The sequence below is a fragment of the Glycine max genome, chromosome 2 (assembly GCF_000004515.6).
Source record: "Glycine max cultivar Williams 82 chromosome 2, Glycine_max_v4.0, whole genome shotgun sequence".
Taxonomy (NCBI): Eukaryota; Viridiplantae; Streptophyta; class Magnoliopsida; order Fabales; family Fabaceae; genus Glycine; species Glycine max.
The window spans coordinates 43,397,111-43,417,576 of NC_016089.4; the positions used below are offsets into that span (position 1 = coordinate 43,397,111).

At 33.4% G+C, this 20,466-nt stretch overlaps 1 protein-coding gene across 1 annotated transcript; it reads right to left on the reverse strand.

Annotated features, from left to right (window-relative positions):
• Positions 1-5,354: 5,354 nt before the first annotated feature.
• LOC100808189 (clathrin heavy chain 1) lies at positions 5,355-19,441 on the reverse strand. The gene is made up of 30 exons (XM_003518265.5): positions 19,227-19,441; positions 18,801-19,005; positions 18,478-18,566; positions 18,002-18,080; positions 17,698-17,825; positions 16,067-16,165; positions 15,853-15,961; positions 15,316-15,395; positions 15,000-15,227; positions 14,846-14,911; positions 14,212-14,328; positions 13,857-14,054; positions 12,965-13,081; positions 12,754-12,813; positions 12,395-12,481; positions 11,720-11,803; positions 11,501-11,635; positions 11,356-11,418; positions 11,177-11,281; positions 10,947-11,059; positions 10,585-10,837; positions 10,332-10,468; positions 9,980-10,258; positions 8,890-9,892; positions 8,156-8,641; positions 7,860-8,030; positions 6,704-6,889; positions 6,355-6,477; positions 6,080-6,190; positions 5,355-5,950 (listed from the first exon to the last, which is right to left on the reverse strand). The coding sequence occupies exons 1-30, from the start codon at positions 19,266-19,268 to the stop codon at positions 5,783-5,785; spliced, it is 5,121 nt and encodes a 1,706-aa protein (XP_003518313.1). The 5' UTR covers positions 19,269-19,441; the 3' UTR covers positions 5,355-5,782.
• Positions 19,442-20,466: the final 1,025 nt, after the last annotated feature.

Below are 20,466 nucleotides of genomic sequence, written 5' to 3' on the forward strand. Positions count from 1 at the left end.
TCATATATATATAGAGAGAGACAAAAAAGGAGTAAAATTAGAGGGATGTGGAAGAGAAAGATAAAGACAAAAGGAGGTACAAGAGAGAGAGAGGAATGAAAGGGAGAAATGTCATAATAAGATAAAGAGGAATTGAGAAATATAATTTATGTTGAAGTTGATTGTAAATGATTTGTGCTTGATACTTCAAAGTATGTGAGTTAAGTTGTTCATGAATATGATGTTCAAGTATATATCTATATGCGCTTGTGCACATGGTGCATATGTGGATGGGTAGGTGTCTTCATCACCCACATCCAAGTCATTGAAGAGATACAATTGTCAATGTTTCATGCATACATAGTGGTGGAGTATTATAGATTTGTAGTGAAGGGAGACCCATGTCCAAGTTTACGAAAAGCTACAAAGTGTCATTATTTTAGGCGTATATGATGGTGTAGAGAAAAGAGACTTTCGTCCAAGTTTATAAGTGATTGTAGACATCATCATTATCATGGAAGGATTTAAATTTAGTGTTTATAAAATAGAAAGAGATTTGTGTAAGGTTTAAGAAATAGGAGGACTATTATTGTGTATTGAGTTAAAACACTAATAAGGTTATTTATATTAAGTTGGTAAAAAAAAGTTTTGGATTGAAATATAACATATTTATAAATAAAGAAACACATAACATAAAGGACATTAGAGTAAATTTTTTTTTATTAAAGTGACACATTTTTTTTTTGGGTTGATATTTTCTAACAAAATGACTAGTTTTCAGTAAATTAATAGTGAAATATAATATCTATAGTTATTTGTGATATCCACTTTTTCTTTCCATATTTTTTAAATCTTTTTATCCCTTAACTAACATTATAAACTACATCATTGTTATATTTTAACTGAAAATGAAAAAAAATCACTATTGTGTTCTGCAAATAAATAAATAAAAAATCATTTTCCCACTATAAAATCGAATTTCAAACTAACTATAAACTCTCATAATGACTACATCATCATCTTTTAGTTTTGTCACAAAATGACTCTTTTCCCCTTGTAATTATAGTGAGAATTGATGAGAAGACAAACACACATGTATATATATATATATATATAAAAGGATGAGTCAAATTACACTGACGTAATTTTAATAACTATTATATCGTTTGATAACTTTCAAGTGAATAATATTTTCTTAGAACTCACCATTGGATTGAAAGTTTCTTTTACATAGATCATATATGCAAAATTTCATATTTGTCTAAAATCATTTGTTATCTTATTCATATAGATTAGAATCGATCAAATATAAACATTTCAAAATATACTAAAATATAAATAATTGATTACCTTCTTGTTATTGTTTACTTTTGACAAATTTTAACACAAACGATCTTGGTAATATTTAGATATAATTCAATGATGAATTAATAAAAATTACATTCTATATCAACTTATAAAAATAATATAATAGTTGTCAAAGTTATACTGTAATAATATGATCTCATATATATATATATATATATAAGAGTGAGATGATTAAATTTGTACTGTATAATCAAACATAAACGATTAATATTTAATGTAATATGATTTTTTTTAAAATGTCATATGACATTTTAACATCAAATCTTGACTGTTCATGTTTAGTTATATAATTCAAATTTAATTTTCTCACCCTTATAAAATATGCCCTCTCTCCATGTATAAACTAAAAAATTGAATTAAAGTAAAATAGAAGAGTGATAAGACCGAACTTAAACCTAACATGCTAGTTTTCCCATTACCGACGTGTTATAAAATTTACCATAAAAAAGGCAGAAATTAAGAGCCACTTAAAACTAATGAAAATGAAAGAGACCACTTTTTTGTGGTATGTTTTTTTGAGTGGGAGACATATGGGGAGTATTCTGTTTTAATTGCGGCTCATATCACACGAAACAAACATAAAGTGCGATAAGGGTTAGGAGGATTATCAGCACACAATTTGCAAAGTGTGGTGTTTTTTTCTTTGTTGAATTTACCATAAGTTCAAATTGGGCAACCCTCATGTTAGGCAGGACAAGGTCACAAGAAGCATGCCTCATGGTCATGCCTACGCCGCAATAACACTTTTTGCTTTGGGCCAACAATTGCATATGGCAAATGGATAGGAAAATCCAATTAGTGAGTCTAATGTTGAGAGAAATTAAAAAAAAAAAAAAGGAGTGGAGAAGGTTTGATGATACAATGGAATGCAAGATGAAATTGGGATTTTGATGTGTTTGGACCTTAGTACCTACAACTTCCATGATATTTTTGCCATGAATTAAGGTCGGTGTTACTTAATAACCCATCACTTCAGGTGCCAAACTTATCTACATGTAGAAAGATGTATAAAGACATCATCAAAGGATCAATTAATGCAAGTGCCAAGTGAAAATGAGTGTTACCATTGTCTTTCTAAAACGAGTGAGCGTTTAGATTGAATAATTTGTAAAAATTAAAATACACATCAGTTTGATTTTGACTGAAAAAAGCTATCTTTTTCATTAAATAGTTTGTATGATGGATGCATCAAGAGTGGCTCGTAAGCTTAAGAACAAATGTACTGTTATATTTGGCATTTGTTAAAATATGTATATAAGAGTTTAAATTAAAAGTTGTTTACTTACCTGCATATAGTGGAGAGTGGTTTTAAAAATGAGGGCTTGGATTTTAAAAAAAGTTTTTTTAAAAAATTATTTAAAAAAACATCTTATTTTCCCTTCTAAAAAATTAGTATAAAAAACAATAGAAAAAATATTTTGATGTTTTCATTATTTTTTTCTACAAATCTTTAAAACACATGTAAAAATAAATTTATTTTTTAAATTATTAATAAAAATAATAAAAATATGATTTCAAACTAAAGATAAATTTATGTAAAAAAAAAACAAAAGATAAATTTGAATATGGTTGCAAGATTATCCTCTTTCAAACCAATAAGTAACTGCTAGAGGAGAAATTTTTTTCCTAAGACTATGTTTGACAAAGAAATATAGGAAGAAGTGTGAAAATAAGACACCATCCAAAGTGAATTTGTTTGGTATATATGAAATTGGGTGGAAAGAGGTAGGTCTCATTCAAATTTATTTCCTATAATCAATTTTGCATGATGACATGACCAATTTTGCACAACATCATGCTATCAACGGACACCTACTTGTATCTCATATAGTTAGATGAACTCATATAGTTAGATGAACCTATAATATGTGTCTCTTGTTTCAACACAATTTTCACCATTCCCTTGAAACACACACATTGACCTTATTAATTGTTTCATACTGAAAACACACATATACACATCAATTGTCCTTTTAATTGGCACTCACTTACATCCCGCACCATTAGATGAACTTATAATCTGTGCGTCTCTTGTTTTGACATAATTGATATTATTCTCTAATAATACACTCACCCACCAACCTCATTAATTATTTTTCTATTTGAGACTGTCTCATCTTTGTCTACTTATTTATCTTCATTATTCAAACGCTTCTAAATCCACTTCATTTCTTATTTCCATTCACTTATTTCTCATTTTCCTATTTCTCACATTATTTTCCTCCTACCAAAAGGATCGTGAGTATAGAAAAACTTCTCGCAGTGCAAAACGGTTTGCAAAGTTGATATTTGACTACATTCTCCTCTTTCTCATTGGCGATGAAGTTGAAATAATCACTTAAACCTATGCAAACAATGACCAGAAAAAAACTTATGCTGATTCAAAAAAATAAAAAACAACACCCACTCAAGGTAAAAACATTGAGCCAGATGGTAAGTGATATCCTTATGTACAGCATATTTTTCAAGACTGTTCGATTTTTTTTAGGGGGTTAGTGTCAGTGAATCATTTACCTGCGTTGTGGCTTGGGTTGCCAATTCAATAAAGTTTACCCAATTGGCTAATTCTAAAAAATGTGAACTTTGTCTTTAGAAGCAAGCTAACCAAATTTGAATTTACACAAATTACTGCATTTGAGATTTTCATGTTACATGTTATAAACTCATATAATTTATTCTTGATACGAACATAACAGAACAAATACCACACTGTATTAGAAGTGAAATATTATTTTAATGCTTTTATCCTTTTTCTTAAAAAATAGTTTAACCATTACTGCAGTTCGACGGTCCTTTCTGTTGAACTTTCAAGCCTCTTTCCCAGCTTTGCGGAGAAAAGAATTATGGTAATTAAATCAAATGTTACGATAATTGCAATGAATTTGTAGATTCATTTTTTTTATTAAGCTGAGTCTCCAAAGGTGGTTGGGCCCACTTGAGGAGATGAAGCTGAGTGTTGATCCAAGAAAAAGGTGAGGGATCTGAAATAGTTACAAGAGCACTCTAACACTCTAGTTAGTATGTGAACCGACAAAATAAAAATATATTGCCAAACTTTTACAGGACTCTGTTGTAGGTGAGTCACAACCAAGTTAGTCAAGTACCATCATGAGATAATCCCTAAAAATATGAATATTTTAACATTGTTAAATGTGAATAACGTGAACGTAGGAAACTTCCTAATTTGGGCGTGTGTAACAAGACAGACCTTGATTATTTGAACCTTGGATCCAACCATGACATTGGACCCTTTTGAACCTCGTTGGTGTTTTGGGTAGGGTAAATTGAACCTGGGTTATTTTATCCAAAAAAAATTATTTTTATAGCGATAAAATCTTCAGCATCCTATGAAACTTTCTAGTTTCTATATATTTTAGATTATTTGTAATGAAAAACAACTTTCTCTTCAAAAAGGTACATGCTATCTTAAAATAATGGTAACTTTTTGTCAAGAAAAATGTTATTTTTAAAACTGCTTTCTAACAAGTTTACTTGTGTTAAAAGGGGTGATCTAATTGTCCCCAGGTAAAAATGAAGTTAAATAACTCCATCCTAGATAACCCAATAAAATTATATAGAATTTTGTGAGTAAAAAATCTAAACAAATTGGTACAATTTTATTGGACGACATAGGATGAGATTGTTTAATCTCATTTTTAGTTTTAGACAAATTCGTGTTAAAAAAAGGAAAAAACATTTTCCGCAAAAGAGTCAATTCATTTTACACAAAAGTATTGAGAATGAATCCAAAGTTATTTGACACAAACATTTTTGTTTTCTAATCATGAAGCAGTCAATTCATACCTATCGGGTGAAAATCATCAAAGTAATGAGCACGGTACGGTTCAAACACGACCCCGCCTTTCAAAGTTTTTGAAAAAGAGGCTTGGCTATTCGCACCACTCTTTTACTCTTTGCATCTCACAAATTTCAATTCTCCAAATAAAAATGGATATTCAGAATAAGTTAACCAAACTTATCAGTGAAAGGAAAAAGGGAAACTAGCCTGCTACATAAAGAGACCATTTCTAATAGTTGATGAATATTTTTATACACCAAATTAACCGAACAAAATTTGTGTTAAATCCTAATCAGAATACATTTACATGACTACATAACTAAGAAAACAATTATAGGAGAGAAAGAATCAACTATACATCAACAACCGAACTAAAGCCTCTGAAGATTCAATCATCTCACAGAATTGATCAGACAACCCAATCTATTCAGCAATTGACAAAAGAAATAAGAACCTAAAAACTTTCCATGCAAAAAAGCCACAGTCGTCAGAAGGCTAAGGTAGATGCTTACATTCATCATGTTAAATTCCTTAAAGCTGAGGAACTCATCTTCAATGCTTGTGGATTCAAAACAATGTACCTAGCTTCTCCGATAAAATTTATAGCAAAATTTTCTCCTGTCTTGAATGGAGAGATCAGTAGGAGCCGCTGCTGCCGCCCATTGGAGGCATTCCAAAAGGTGGCATCGGAGGCATCCCCATACCACCCATAGGGGGTGTTGTCAGTGGAGCATAGCCTCCTCCACCCATACCTGGCATTGGTGGTGCAGGCAAAGCAAGTGGTAGTAACTGGGCATACATATTCTGGAGATAATTGAAACTAGTATTAATTTGATAGCCAAATATTAGATAAAATATGTACCCAAAAGAAAAAGGATATTATCTGACTTCATAATGGAAAGCATTTGATATTGGGGGAGGGGGGGAGTGTACCTGCTGAGCAATAACATCCTTCTCTTCCTTCTCTTTAGCTTTCTCCTCTTTCTGTGCTTCAATTTTGTCCTTGATAAGCTCATCAACTTTACCAGTATACTCTCGAATAAACTAGGGGGGAAATATTAAAAAATGGTTATCAATAAAAGGAAGAAAAATCATCCAGTAATACATATAGCGAAAGAAACCCCTCGTGTCATTCCTGTTTAGTCTCTTTTCCTTGGGCTTTTAGCCCCATTTCACATAAAAAAAAGAAACCCCAGGGGAAAATATACCTGTAAGAGGTATGGGAAAGCAAAATCAATCATATTGTTCATCCAAGCTAGCTCAAGAGCAACATCTGGCCGTATTATATCATAACAGACGAAGAGGCAAGATGCAAAACATTCCTTCTTCCCCTGGAAAGATACAAGGAATAATATGAACATAACTAATTAACTACTTAGTTAAAATTAAAAATTAAGACCAACGAAGCACAAAGAAAACAAAGGTGAGGTGAAGGAATGAATTTATGAAAGCTATTTAATTTGTAGCAGAGGTCAAATTGCACAGTGGGACCTGGCAAGGTTTTGAGATATGAATAGAAGAGTTTGATATTTCAAGGAAGGGAATAAGAAAATAGACCTGCTCAATAAAGTAAACAAGCAAATCCTCTGAGAGTTCACGGTCACCAGATTGAGAGCAAGTTTCCATACAGTCCTTGTAAAGATTGTCTTTTTTTGACAAAGCAATGGACTGCTTCCATCTTCCAGCTTTCTTGTAAATATAAGCAGCGACACGCCTCATCTCAAGAAGCTCATGCTTCTCAATCTGCAAATACACATTGTTAAAGCCAAAACCAATCGTCAAACTTTAAGGCTATGCTTGGTTTAACAAAATGATTTCTGACTTCACTTTTAATTACAAAAATGTAACCATGTTTCCATATCAAAGATTTGTATAGGAAACAATAAAACTTGTGATTTCACAGTTTTCTGTTTTAATTACAAAAAAATATGTTTTCACTGTTATAGAAACTTTTGAAATCAGGAAACAAAAAATGAAAATAAAGTGACATTTTTTGTAATTAAATGTAAAAATAGAAAACAAAAAAAACTTCGTACCCCATTGCCCAGAGGCTCTTCGCTATGCGAAGGTATGGGGGAGGGATATTGTACGCAGCCTTACCCTTGCACATGCAAAGAGGCTGTTTCCGGATTCGAACCCATGACCAACAAGTCACCAAGGCACAACTTTACCGCTGCACCAGGGCTCGCCCTCGTAAAAATAGAAAACAAAGGAAAAAAAAAACATTTCTTCAAACCGAATGACCGAGGGGTGTTTGGTTTGGTTGTTTTGTGTTTTCATTTTCACTGAAAACAGAAAATGGTGATGAAAATGTGTTTGGTTGGATTTCTAAAAACATTTTCAGTGAAAATGAAAATAGGAAATAACCAGAAAATGAAAACAATAAATTCTCGTTTTCAGTGTTTTCAGTTGAGAACAAAGACCTCATTTCGGGTAAAATGAAATTGCGGAGGCAATGAATGTAATTTTAAGCAAATCTAAAAATACAAAAAGACAAAAAGTCAATATATTATAAATTTTCAGTATTTTTATTTCATGAAAACAGAAAACAAGAAGTCAAACCAAACATGTTTTCAGAATTTTAATATTTTGAAAATGAAAACAGTTTTCAGAAAATGAAAACAGAAAATGAAAATGCAAACCAAACACACCCAAATGTCTCGGTAAGATTCAGATTTCAATTTTAGCAATTTGAAAGATAAGGAAGATTCACCTTCTGTGCAAGACCTATCTGATCGAAGTTGTCATGCAGATCTATTGATTCATGAAGTCTATCATAGTCCTCCTCCTCAACATAAATTTCATTCAAAGCTTCATTAACAGCAGACACATTATTGCTTTGAACTGCAATCAAGTACGGCTTAACCAATCGAATGTGGCCAGCCTAAAAACCATAAAAAATCAAGCAACAAATAAGAATATTGCATAAAATATTTTCGAACGGTTATTAACCTCACCAAAATAAGATTAAGACTTAACACATTAGAAAACAGACTGAGACATACAGACCTTCCGCATTATATCCACAACACGGGTGTGGTCCACACGTAGGGCAAGTACATTAAGAAGATCATTTAAAATATCAGGATGTTCTTGCAAGTAGAAGTGAACAGCCTTATAGTAGAGCTCCACACTTGCAACCTTAACTATAATATCTTTGAATTGCATGTGGTCCCATGCTTCAGGAGAGTGATTCATTACAGTGGTTGCAGCATTATCAAACTCATCATATTGGATGTATAAGTATGTAAGTTCCATCCAATGCTGCTGCTCATCACAGGCTCGAATAAGCTTGGGAATGTTAAGCCGAGTTGAGAATAACTTAATGTGCTCCATTAACTTCTCAGGACGATATCTTGCATAAAGAACTCCCAACTCAGTAAAGATACCCATATGGGCACGCTCCAGTCCAAGTCCACTCTCCATTAGAGATATCAGTTCATTAAAGCATCCTCTGTTCTGGTAAAACTCACTAACCTCTTCCAAATCATCCACCTTCATAATAATAAAGAGAATTAGTAATCAAACAACAGAAAATAACAAACTAATCAACTGTCTATCTGCCACTTGTTGCCAATGTTCTACATTTCCCAATTTTCATAACACAACTCATTAACTTGCACATAAAGATTTGCAATATGATTAGTAAATTTCTATATTGAAAATTTGAGTGAGGCAGGGGTAACTGGGATTATCAGGATAAAAATGAAAAATGATAAAATATTCTAGAAAAAGAATGCCACCTGAATGATGACATTGAGACCACAAATCTGAGCCAATCGGAATTCCTCAGCATCAACACAAGCAAAACAAACTTCCTTCCATGTTTTTGAACTGTTTGCTTTCCTAGCAGCATCAACAGCACCTTGGAATTGTTTAAGCTTCACCAATGTCACTGCTAACTTAGCCCAGTTTGAAATAAAAGCAAATATAATTTTTGCAGCCTCATAGAGAGCCTCATCATACAAACGGTCTCCAACATTTGGTAAATTAGCAACATTTGGCATCAATATAAACTCTTCAATTTCTCCAAGCCTGTCAATCTTTGCATATGCATATATGAGCTCACTGTCCACCTTGGGCTCTTTGGTATTCTGCCTAACCATAAGAAGGTACCTTACTAGGTCATGGTATACTTCTGCATCTTCAGAAGCTTTTATAACCTCTAAGAAGTGAGTGGAATCATCTGCACGGATGAATGACTCAATTGCATCACTTACTAAGCCTTCTCTTAGTTGTGCCTTAGCCACTTGGCTCCAGACAGCATCTTCTTCAACCCGGAATGCAAACTCCACAGCTCGATCAATGGTCCGAAGGTTATCTAGTAGGACATTAACAGCTTGAACATTCAAATTAAATTTTTTGAAAATGGCAAAAGCTTCTTCATATAGGTTTGCTTCTACTGCCACCTCCCCAACAGCAGGGCCATCAAAGTTGTCCAGCCTATTAATGTAATCCATGACTCTTGAGGGATCTGCCTTGATTGCAGTGAGGATCAACAAATTTTGTAGATTAAAGTTTCCGCTGAAAGCAGAATTTTGTAGCACAATCTTTTCAAGAAGCTCAATCAACTCATGGGGAAGATCAGCAGTCATAAAAGCTTTCACTGCAGCGGAAACTTGATCAGGACTCTGGCTTTCAGGCAAAGCAGTGGACACCACTTGATCAATCAACTGTCTTCTAAACTCATTCTCGGGATTAAGAACTTTCTCCCAGAGGTCAGCATTCATACGTTCCACAACATATCTGATACAAACAAAAAGAAATAGCATGAGTGTCCCAAACTAACATGATGAAATACAATGACACCTTAATGAAGGATAGTACACACACCTGGCTTGGAGTTTGAACAAGGAATTTTTATTGGAAACATTAACAAGCTCATCATCACATTGCCCCCTTCGGTAAGCAACAACAGCAAGTGTAGGATCCCGCTTCTCACAATATTTACCAACAACACGAGAATCATAATATGGGTTGGTTGTAAGAAAATGCTCAGGATTGTTATTACTGTCAATGATAATTTTACCCAGAGCATTATGCACATGCACATCCTGGCTTCCCTCACTTACAAGATGCTCCAAAAACTGAGTAAGCAAGCGGAGACGATTTCTGCGCATAGAAAGTGAAATGAGAAAAAATAATATGGTAATTTGGGGATGCAGGGTGGAAAAAACTTGCACACCTCTTCTCACATTCTTCAACTAAAGGCTCAACTGGAAGAAGAGAACGAACTGAAAGAATAAGACCTTTAATGAAATCCTCAGGGCATTCATCATCTAACAACTGTCCTACAACTAGAGGAGCATTTCCTGGATTCACCTAAAGCAAGAAGGATAACATAAGAAATTCATGTTTGATATCAGCCTGGAAAGATTTAAAATACACTCCTATATTGAGAATCATAAAAATTAAATACCACCCGTCACAACAAATACCTTTTGAACATATCCCTCAATATAACGCAGCATGTTGCTGGTGTAGAGATAATGGGTGAGATCTGGAACAAAACCAAAACGATCACACACGTTTATTAATGGCCGTGCATCTGGAAGCTTGGTCTCCATTAGAAAGTTCTTCGTCTTCTCAGCATCATAAAAGTTTGATTCCCGAGTAACACGCTCCACCTCCTTAATTTGTCCAGTTTTAGCAGCTGCTTCGATATACTTGAAGTGAATATCAGGATCCTCGCTGTACAAGACAGAATAAAAAGCCAAAATTAAAAAAGTAAATAGAAAACTAGAAAAGCAATAGTTTGTGTGGAGAACTGATGTCATGTACATTGTTTCTTAAGAAATACCTAGAGCTCAAATATGCACCCAAGAAAAAGTATAGTCCTTCATAGGACTTGAATTGCTCAAAGAGTTTAATGCATGCATCTACACCGAGCTGTTCACAATATTCCTTGGCAGTCTGCAAATAATGTACTAGTAAGATTCTTTTATAGAAATTATAAAAAAACCCAAAAAAATATAATTGTAAAAAATATCATGGAAACATTATACCGACTACCAAGCCCTAATACAGTACCTGCACAATTATTTGAAGGTTGCCCCTAAGGTTGACCAGTAAAAGATCTTTCATGCACTCTAGCGCCCATTCTTTTGAAAGAGTTCCAAAGAACTCAACTAGAGCCTGAAAATCATTTCATGATAAGAATAAATAAAAAAATTTAGATAGATCCAGTCACTTTAGCACTTGATTCAAACCTGTGGTTCGATGGCATGTGTATTCACAATGACACGTTTGATGTCAGGCAATTCGGAATAATGCTGCATAAGCAACACACAAGAAGGTTCAAGAAATTATTCTGACAAGAAATTACAGTCAGTCATAAGAATAAAAGCAAAGAACCTGAAGAGCCCGAATGAAAAGGCCAGCCTTTTCACAAAGCTGAGCAATCCGTGGACGGTCATAATGACTAAACATGCCATTGGCCAATATAGCATCAGCAACATTTGGAAAGGTCACAAGATTAATTTCCAGTACCTAAAAATAGTAAATATTAAAAAAAAAACTATATAACACCAATTGTTTCATGGATACAGATTAAAGCAAAGAAAATAAAAGAACCTTTGTTTGAAGATATCCATGTTCTGGTAGGTTTGACTTCAGCACATCCAATAAAAAGGCAGTTGCCTCGCGGATTAAATTCCTCTAAAAAGCCAAAGAAACATATAAACAAAAATAAGGGTAAACAATTCCAGCACCTAAATAAATTTGAAACATAAGGGAATAATTGGTTCTAATTTTAATAAATTGTCCCCAATTATCAAAATTAAAGGAATAATAAACCAATATCTTAGCCTAAGATAGTTATAAAAAAACACTAACCCAAGTTTTAAGAAACTGAAGACCTGGTTTAATATAGATTCTTATATTCAATTTTCAACTAAGTGGAAGACAAGTTTTAAGAAAGAGAAGGCCTGGTTTAATATAGATTGTCATTTCCAATTTTGAACTAAGTAGAAGATAAAGTTACTCCATTCTCGAGCATTTTTTCATTCTTTCATTTAAAACATTACAGTTACACTAATGGTTTTTCAAAAACAACAAAGTAGAACAGGCTCAAGTAATCAAGCAATAATGCTTCTTCTATAAAGGAAAATGAAAAATGCAACAGAGGGAGGGGGATTGTGTATGACTATATGTGATACTTCAATCTTTAAATGGTGGATCGAAATATTAAAGATAGGAGAGCAAAATGAACCCAACATCATTAAAGCAATAGAATAGAACAAGATAAACCTGAAGAAAGAGATCAGTTATTGTGTTGTAGTCAACAGGGCAACCCCCCTCCATTTGAGACATCATCAGAGCAAAATTTACAGCACCCTGCAATGAAACAAGTTCTAAATAAACAAATAAAAGAGTAAACTAGCAAGATAATTGATATTGTATAAAGGTAACTAGGCAAGCATCATAAACAATATAGAACCATCACCATTAGGATGCATTTAATTCAACTGTCGGTCTGTCATTCATGACTGCTATTATTTTATGCAGGTTAAAATATGATTAGAACAGAAACAAGTGTACCATAAAAGAATTTCATAGAAGGTAAGGCATAAGCATTTCCAATTTTATTTCTAAAAGAAACCACTAACCTGGGCATCTGCCCGTAATATTGTTTGCAGAAGGAACATGTAATCAGGCGTGTATCCAACCTTCAGCAAATAAAAGGGAAAAAATACATTTAACATCTACTATAAAACAAAAAATGATTAGATTATGTAATGAGACCAAAATATAACTCATAGTACCACTATTTTTATTGTTCTATAAAATAAAAGCCTAATAAAAAAATTGTTTCATTACCTGCTTTGAGTATATCAGAATCTTGTCAAATTCCCTCCTCTCAGCAAATGCTGCAACAACTTTCGGTGTGGCTCTGGCTTTGATAAATATTTTCAATGCGAGGTCATTATCCACTGTCTGCGTTATATGCATGTCTCTCATAAAGATCAGCAAAATAAAAATAAAGCAAACTGAAAAGACATTGAATTCCCTTGAAGGAAATAAAAAATGGCAGTAACATAAATATCCGTTTGTGGATAAACAGCTTAAGAAGGACTTGATGGAGCTAATTAAATACGCTCTACTGTTATGTCATAACTGTGGTCCAACTAAATAAGTTTAATGGAATTTGAATATACATTTCAAGTTTTCAACAGATAACAAGTTCTTATAAAGGATGGAATTTGATCCTTTTTTATGGTTAAATTAAATCAGTCAATACCTATTGCAAAGACAATTACCTTAAGCTGTATTCAGCTTTCACGGAGGCTTATTTTCATAATAAGTTTCAATTTATAGCTTGCAAAAACAAGCCAAAACAGATTATATAGGTGTTTCAAAACTCAAAAGTTAATTTAATAAGCTCATCCAAATTCCAAACAGTGCCCAGAGTTTGAAAATAATATTAGTATCCTCAAAGTGAACTAAAGAAGCAACCAGAAGAGCGAGAAAGATGGAGACTATTACAGTTTATGTTATGTGACAGATTATCCATTCAATTATAAAAAGAACGGTTGCTTTTTGTAACTTCATAATAATTAGTTTCAAATTTATATGAATGGTAATCAGACTTTTCAATAAGCAAAGAAACATGGATCACAGGAAATAACTTGTGTTCTCACCCTAACCATGTGTTTGTGTGTACTCAAATGATAAAGTGATAGAGAGAATCAATTTAAGTTTCTATCACAACCTTCACAAGGTCACCAAGCTCCTCACTGCATTCAAGTTTGTCCTCTGCTAGCCAATTTTCCAAAAGATTCTTTTTGTTTTGATTTACCACAAGCCGTGACAGTTCCAATGACTCATAAGAATTGAGTTTTCCCCTGGTTAACAGAGTACCAAAGTACTGCAACAGTGGTGGCGTCTGCCCAGCTTGCACAGGTACACTCTGAAAAGAAAATAAAGAAATAGATGAAAAAAAAGCATATTGAACTCCCATATAAATCGCCACAATTAATAAACACCATACAACTGAGAGAAAACACTTAACAGGAACAAGAAGCACCGGCATGTACAACAGAGAAAATCTAAACACAAAAGTGTACCTGAAATTTAGCAACAGTGTCAGGAGTTCGAAGAATTCCTCGTGGAGATTCTGCAGCGAGCTCCGCAGCCTCCTTATACTTGGTCTGAGAAAATAATTCTTGAAACCGCTTGACAACCTGAGAAAAAGGCGGATACATGACAATCACTGAAGGTAAATTATAAAACCAATAGAAAAACAAACAACAAGAAAGGCATGCTTCCCATTTCCACTTTATCAAATCAACTAGGAAGAAAAAAAAGTTCATAAAAATAAATTATATGTTAATACAATTAAATTTTTCAGTTTAAATAAAAATCAGGTACCTTGAACTTAAAGCAGTAAAGTGACCTTTCTAGTGCTCAACATAAAAAACTACACCACAAACACAAATAATATATTGCTTATAATTCTCTTGCACTTTTATGCCAGTTACCTTGCTGATAATTGTTCTAGATCACACTCCTGGAATGCTATTCAGAAAAATATTATATATCAAGGCAAAAAGCATCCCCAGAAAATTGAAAAATATTCTAGCTCTCATAAAACATTCATTCAACTCAATAAAATCAGAAAGTCTCAAAAGTCAATATGAATGTGTAAAGTTTGGCAACATTGATAACAGCACAATATTAACCAAATGTAACTCATGTTACCAATTCTTCTGCACCAGGGAGGTTTCCTCTTTTAGCCAGATTAACAGCAAGTTCCAAATTATTTAGCTGCAAAAGTTTCAGAAACATTTAGTAGGTTCCAAAGAAATTATTCCCATAATTCCGTTACAAAAAAACATACACATATATAAATTACCTGGCCACTAACAAAAGGTACAATGGCTGCCTCATTTATAGTAGCAAGCAACACCTGGCCACGTCTATTGATGGCATAAAATCCCCCTACTGAAAGTGCTTCTGTGGTCAAAAATATAGGATCGGAACTGATTCGGTTTCTATAAACTGCAGTTGAAGTCTCCAGATCATAGACAAATAACAGCCCAAGCTTTGTGATGACATAAATCAATCCATATTTATTTGAAATCTGCACAACAGAGCATAATAAATATTTTACAAGATGTCTATCAAGAGTGGAGAAAATATTAATTGATCATTTAAGTTCACACTTATACCTGCATTGACACAGGAAAGTCATCAGCAAAGTCTGGAGGGAAGAACAGATCTGCTTGTTTCTTAGTAAATGATGGTTTGCCTAACAACAAATGCCACAATATCCAGATGGTATCAAGAAGTATGCGTTTCTAAGGGAAAAAAACATTTACTTAATATGCCTCATTTTAAAATGATTCACTTGTTTAAAGCATCAAAAGAAAAGAACAAACCAACTATAAATTAAGCAAAAAAAAGAGAAGCCTAAACTCAGAATGCATATGAAGTAGTTAAATATAATACCAATAAAAGACACTCACTCAATCATAGCTTTCAATTATATCTTTTTGAGATAGTTTAGTCCAAAGTATTTTTAGGTTTTACTCCATTTGAAGAGGGTAGTTAACAGTGTCCAATGTTAATGATCTCTGGCACTTCATATCACAAGTGATGGCATAAAAGATTACATAGGTTAACATTGTTCATATCAATCCGTAGGAATGCCTCAACAGGTTGATAATAGATAGATAGTCTATACAATGATCTAGCCATGCTTATACCTGGCTGGGCACCAAGTTCAATGACATGCATCTTTGATGTAACCTGTCCAGCATTCAAACTCTTTGATGCAAAACAAATAAGAGTAGATTCCTTATCATTCCCAGCCACCTACATGTCGCATAAATTAAAAATATCAAACACCATTGAATTAGAAGCAAAACTAAAATAACATTTAATATCCAAATAAATGAATCACAAAGGAGACAAAGTTACTCTAAATGTAGCAAACGAGGCAGCATGTGCTTCAAGAGCCTGACTACGTTGCTGATCCACAGAGAAGAGTTGCATGTTTCCTTTTACTAGTTGTGGTCTCTACAACAAACAAAATGAGATAAAATTATTCTTACACATTAATAAGCTCACAAGGTTTAATGTTCAGAAATTTAAATCACATAAAAATGTAAGCTTCGGGGAATTATAATTTTCAAAATATGTGCAATTTGTAACTATAAAATATAAGTAGATAATTCATTAATTAATATCAACAATTCTATTAATAAGATACATGAACTAGTTTAAGGAGGATAACAATTCTTCTTAAGATAGAAACAGGAAACCCATTAGCTTAAAAAGAAAAAGTATACATAACATTTTTGTAGTTAGTACCCATAGTAAAGAAAATCCTTTTAATATTAAAAAACTGAGAACTGGAAAAATACAAGGTTGAGCAAAAATAATACCAAAATAAAAGCTTGGGAGAATATAGATACAAACCATCAAGTGAATAATTAGAAATGGGTCAGTATATTTACTTCGTAAGAAAAACTTGAATATCTTAATTTTATACGTTGGAAAGCCACCATAATTGTGGTTACCCCTAAACCACCTTAACCACGGTCACCCCTAACCCTAACCTGCCTTAATTGCGGCCTCTTTGGGTAGTCTTCATTGCAGCCTCCAGAACTTGCATTGTGCAAGGTGTGAAAGGGGGTGTTTAGTCCGACATCACTAGAGATATGACCTAAGTAGTGCTTGCAAAGCTCGAGCAGTCCTCATCTTACAAGCTGATTTTGTGAGGTTGAGTTAAGCACTAAAGCCCAACACTCAAATTCTAAGAAGTACTAGAGTCTATCCTAGACTCATTGTTGGGTCACCCACATTTTCCATCCTCTAGGCCCATAGCCCTAGGCACAAGGGGGCATGTTATTGACTAGTAAGAAAAGAACAGAAAATAGGAGAGAAAACTCTTCTCCAAGGGTTTCCCTTTCACAAAGGATTTCTCCTTTCACAAAGAGCTAATGTTCAATCTACAAATGATAAGATCTCACTCTCTCGTATCCTTCTTCCTCTATTTATATCTAATAAACCCCTCTAACTAACTCTTCCTTCTCCTTATATCCTAACATATATATATATATATATATATATATATATATATATAAAATTCATAAAATTACAAAAGGAAACAATAATTAACTCAGTGCTTTGACATGTAACTCATGAAGTATAAGCTAATTCATAGATTTTCATCAGCATAAATTCATAACAAGCTTGTGATCTATACTACATTTTGGTAAAAGATCAGATAGGAACTGCCTACTTGTAACAACACATAACCATCAAAAAGAGATTTTCAGTGCGTAACTTCTTAAGGCGAGAGAGAGGAACGGGGTGGTTTGTTAGAGCACCCCATAATTTGCCAAACAACTCTAACAAGGTGAACAAGTAAAGATAGCACCTATAGTATTTCAAGAGATGATGTCAATGTCATTCTTACAAAAAATGGCCACAATGAACCCCATAAGATTGCCAGAAATTTGCAGCCTATTAATATGCTGATAGGAAAAGTTTCTAACACCTAAAAATTAATGCCCGAAAATCATTAAAAGAAAGAAACTGCATACCTCTGCTGAACCAGGAGCAATTCCAATCAAAACCAACCACTTTTCATTAGGATCACAACGATAATTAATTATTTGGTTATTAGCCAGATTAGCTGTTCGATCAAACATCTTCATTGGTTCACCATCGCCTAAAGATATGAGAAATGGTAAAGATATTAAATACACAAGCCTAAAGTGTTCCAGTGCATAGTATGAAGTTGGAGTATAAAATGTTCAAATGTAAAATTTAGATAGCAAATAGAATTCCATAAGAGAACAGGAAATTAAAACATATGTTTAGTAATGGAAAATCATAAAAACTCACCCTCAACTGACCAATGATATACAGACGTCTGAGTGACAATTCCCAGTGTATTTGGAGTTATCCACTTCCAAAAGACAACCTAAAGGAAATGGAACATCAAACACAATATAATCAATAATCACGTATTCAATCCAACACATTATCTTACAAAAAGATATTTACAAGGTAAGATCCAAGGATTTAAATTGCAAACCGCATCATGCAATGCAGCCACAACATCTTGGACGTGGTGGCTGCCATAACCACATAAAGTCATGATTGCTACAACCAGGTAAAGTCATAACTCGTGATTGTGGATCAGATCCAATTGACCGCAGTTGGCCATTTGGCCTGCATCAACCTACAACGTTGCCACTTGTGGATCAGGTCCAATTGACCGAAATTGGCCATTTGGCCTGCATCAACCCGCAACGTTGCCACAGTAGTAATTTAAAACCTTGATCATATCTAATTCTAAATCATGGACAAATTCACACCTGTTCTTTCATCTGATGCGATTTCATCTTTGCTTTCGTTTCAATGTTAAAAACTTGCAAATGATCCTGAGTGGTTCCCGGCACTTGGGCTGCATATAGAACCTCATATTCATGAAACATACAAAACACACACATATTTACACAAGCTGCAGTCATCCAAATCATTAACTATCACAATGACGTGAACCACATTGATCATTCACCAAAATCAAATGTGTACACACAACTTGTGGATTTCGATTCTTCCCATAATCACGAAATCAGATAACAGACATAAGATGCAATTGGGAGCTACCAACACGAATCAGAGCCTCCAACGTTACCTTTGAGAGCAAGAATTCTAGAATTGGGGTTCATCAAAGCCGAATCGGCAGTTATGGGCCGTCTCAAAGGCTGCATTGGCATGCTCATGTCAATGATGACAACACTGTTCTGAGGTCCAGTTTCCCTGACACAAATGTACTTATCCGATTCCATTGTCACATGAGTAAATGTAATGAATTGCTGGTTGATTCCAACGCTTCCCAGCTGCAAAAGAACGCCGAATCTCACATAAAAAAAATAGAAACACAAAAAAAATGTGGAAACTTCACAATGGGGTCACTGTAATGAAATGGTGACAATGCTGTGTATGGTATTGGGATCTGAAAAAAGACAACCCCATTTTCTGAAAATGGAAAAAGCTTTGATTTTTGGAATGGAAATGGGAAATTGAGAAAAGGGTAGGAATGGGAAACAGAGAAACTAACCGTTAAGGTCTCTTTCATGGTGATAGGGGCGTTCGCAGCCATTGCGCATGAACCAGAGCTTCAGAGAGAGAGAGAGAGAGGTTTTCTAGAAAGAGAATGTTGAAGCTTAGAGGAGGAAATTTGTTACGCTGCGTGTGCGAGATCTGATGCAGCGAAGCCAAAGAGAGAGGGAGGAAGAAGAGGGAAGAGAGTGACGGATGAACAGAACAGAAGAAACTGGGAGGGTATAATGGGAAATTCATATCAAACCCAGTCTGTTTATAAAAGCTTGGGCCTAGAAATTTCTGAGCTTGGGCTGGTCATTTATGTAGCAATATTGTTATTTTCACCTCTATTATATTAAGTTCACACCCTGCTTTATTTTTTATTGAATTAATTATTAATTTGGCCCCCAAATTATTTTAAATTGTTCAATTTGGTTTCCATATTTTTAAAAGTTTCAATTTGATCTCTTAAAAATAAATCAATTTGATTCCTAATTTTTTAAAAGGTACAATTTAGTCCTCAAATTTTTAAAAATGAATCTATTTGGTCACTAAATTTTTAAGAACTTGAAGATCAAATTGAACCATTTAAAATAATTTGATGACTAAATTGATTCATTTTTAAGAATTTGAGGATCAAATTGAAACTTTCAAAAAAATTAGGACCAAACTGATTCATTTTTAAGAACTTGAAGACCAATTGAACATTTTAAAAATTTAGTGATCAAATTGAAAATTTTAAAATAATTTAGAGATCAAATTAATAATCAAAACTTTTTTATTTCACCCCTACCTTCTATTCACTTCTCTCCCATCATTTCTCCTTCATTAAAGTCAAAGAGTAATTGTGCACAACTTCAACAAAAAAACACAAATACCTAGAGAATTTCATAAGTTAATAGGGGGGGGGGGGGGAATGATAAAATGTTTTATAGGAATTGAAAAAAATGTATAAAAAGAATTATTTTCTCTATCTCGAATTATAAGATCATTTCAACTAATTTATGTTTTTTAAGAATACTAGTTAATTGCATTAAATTTGTTAATTATTTATACTATTATTTCAAAATTATCATTTTTTTATCTTTCTATCCACTTAATGTTTCTCATTAGTTTTTAGAGAGAGAAAAATTAATGTTTTGATAAGTAAGGATATTTAGAAAGAAAAAAATAATGCATCTAAGAATTAGAAAATGGTCTTATAAATTGGACAAGCAATTTTTAAGAGGATCTTATAATTTGGGATGGAGGGAGTA

Coding starts and splice junctions, on each gene's coding strand:
- LOC100808189 (XM_003518265.5), bottom strand. CDS start 19,268: ATGGCTGCGAACGCCCCTATCACCATGAAAGAGACCTTAACG. Junction 10,259..10,331: donor GTTGAAGAATGTGAGAAGAG/GTGTGCAAGTTT, acceptor TTCTATGCGCAG/AAATCGTCTCCGCTTGCTTA. Junction 8,031..8,155: donor TTGTGGATATAATGCGGAAG/GTCTGTATGTCT, acceptor TATGGTTTTTAG/GCTGGCCACATTCGATTGGT.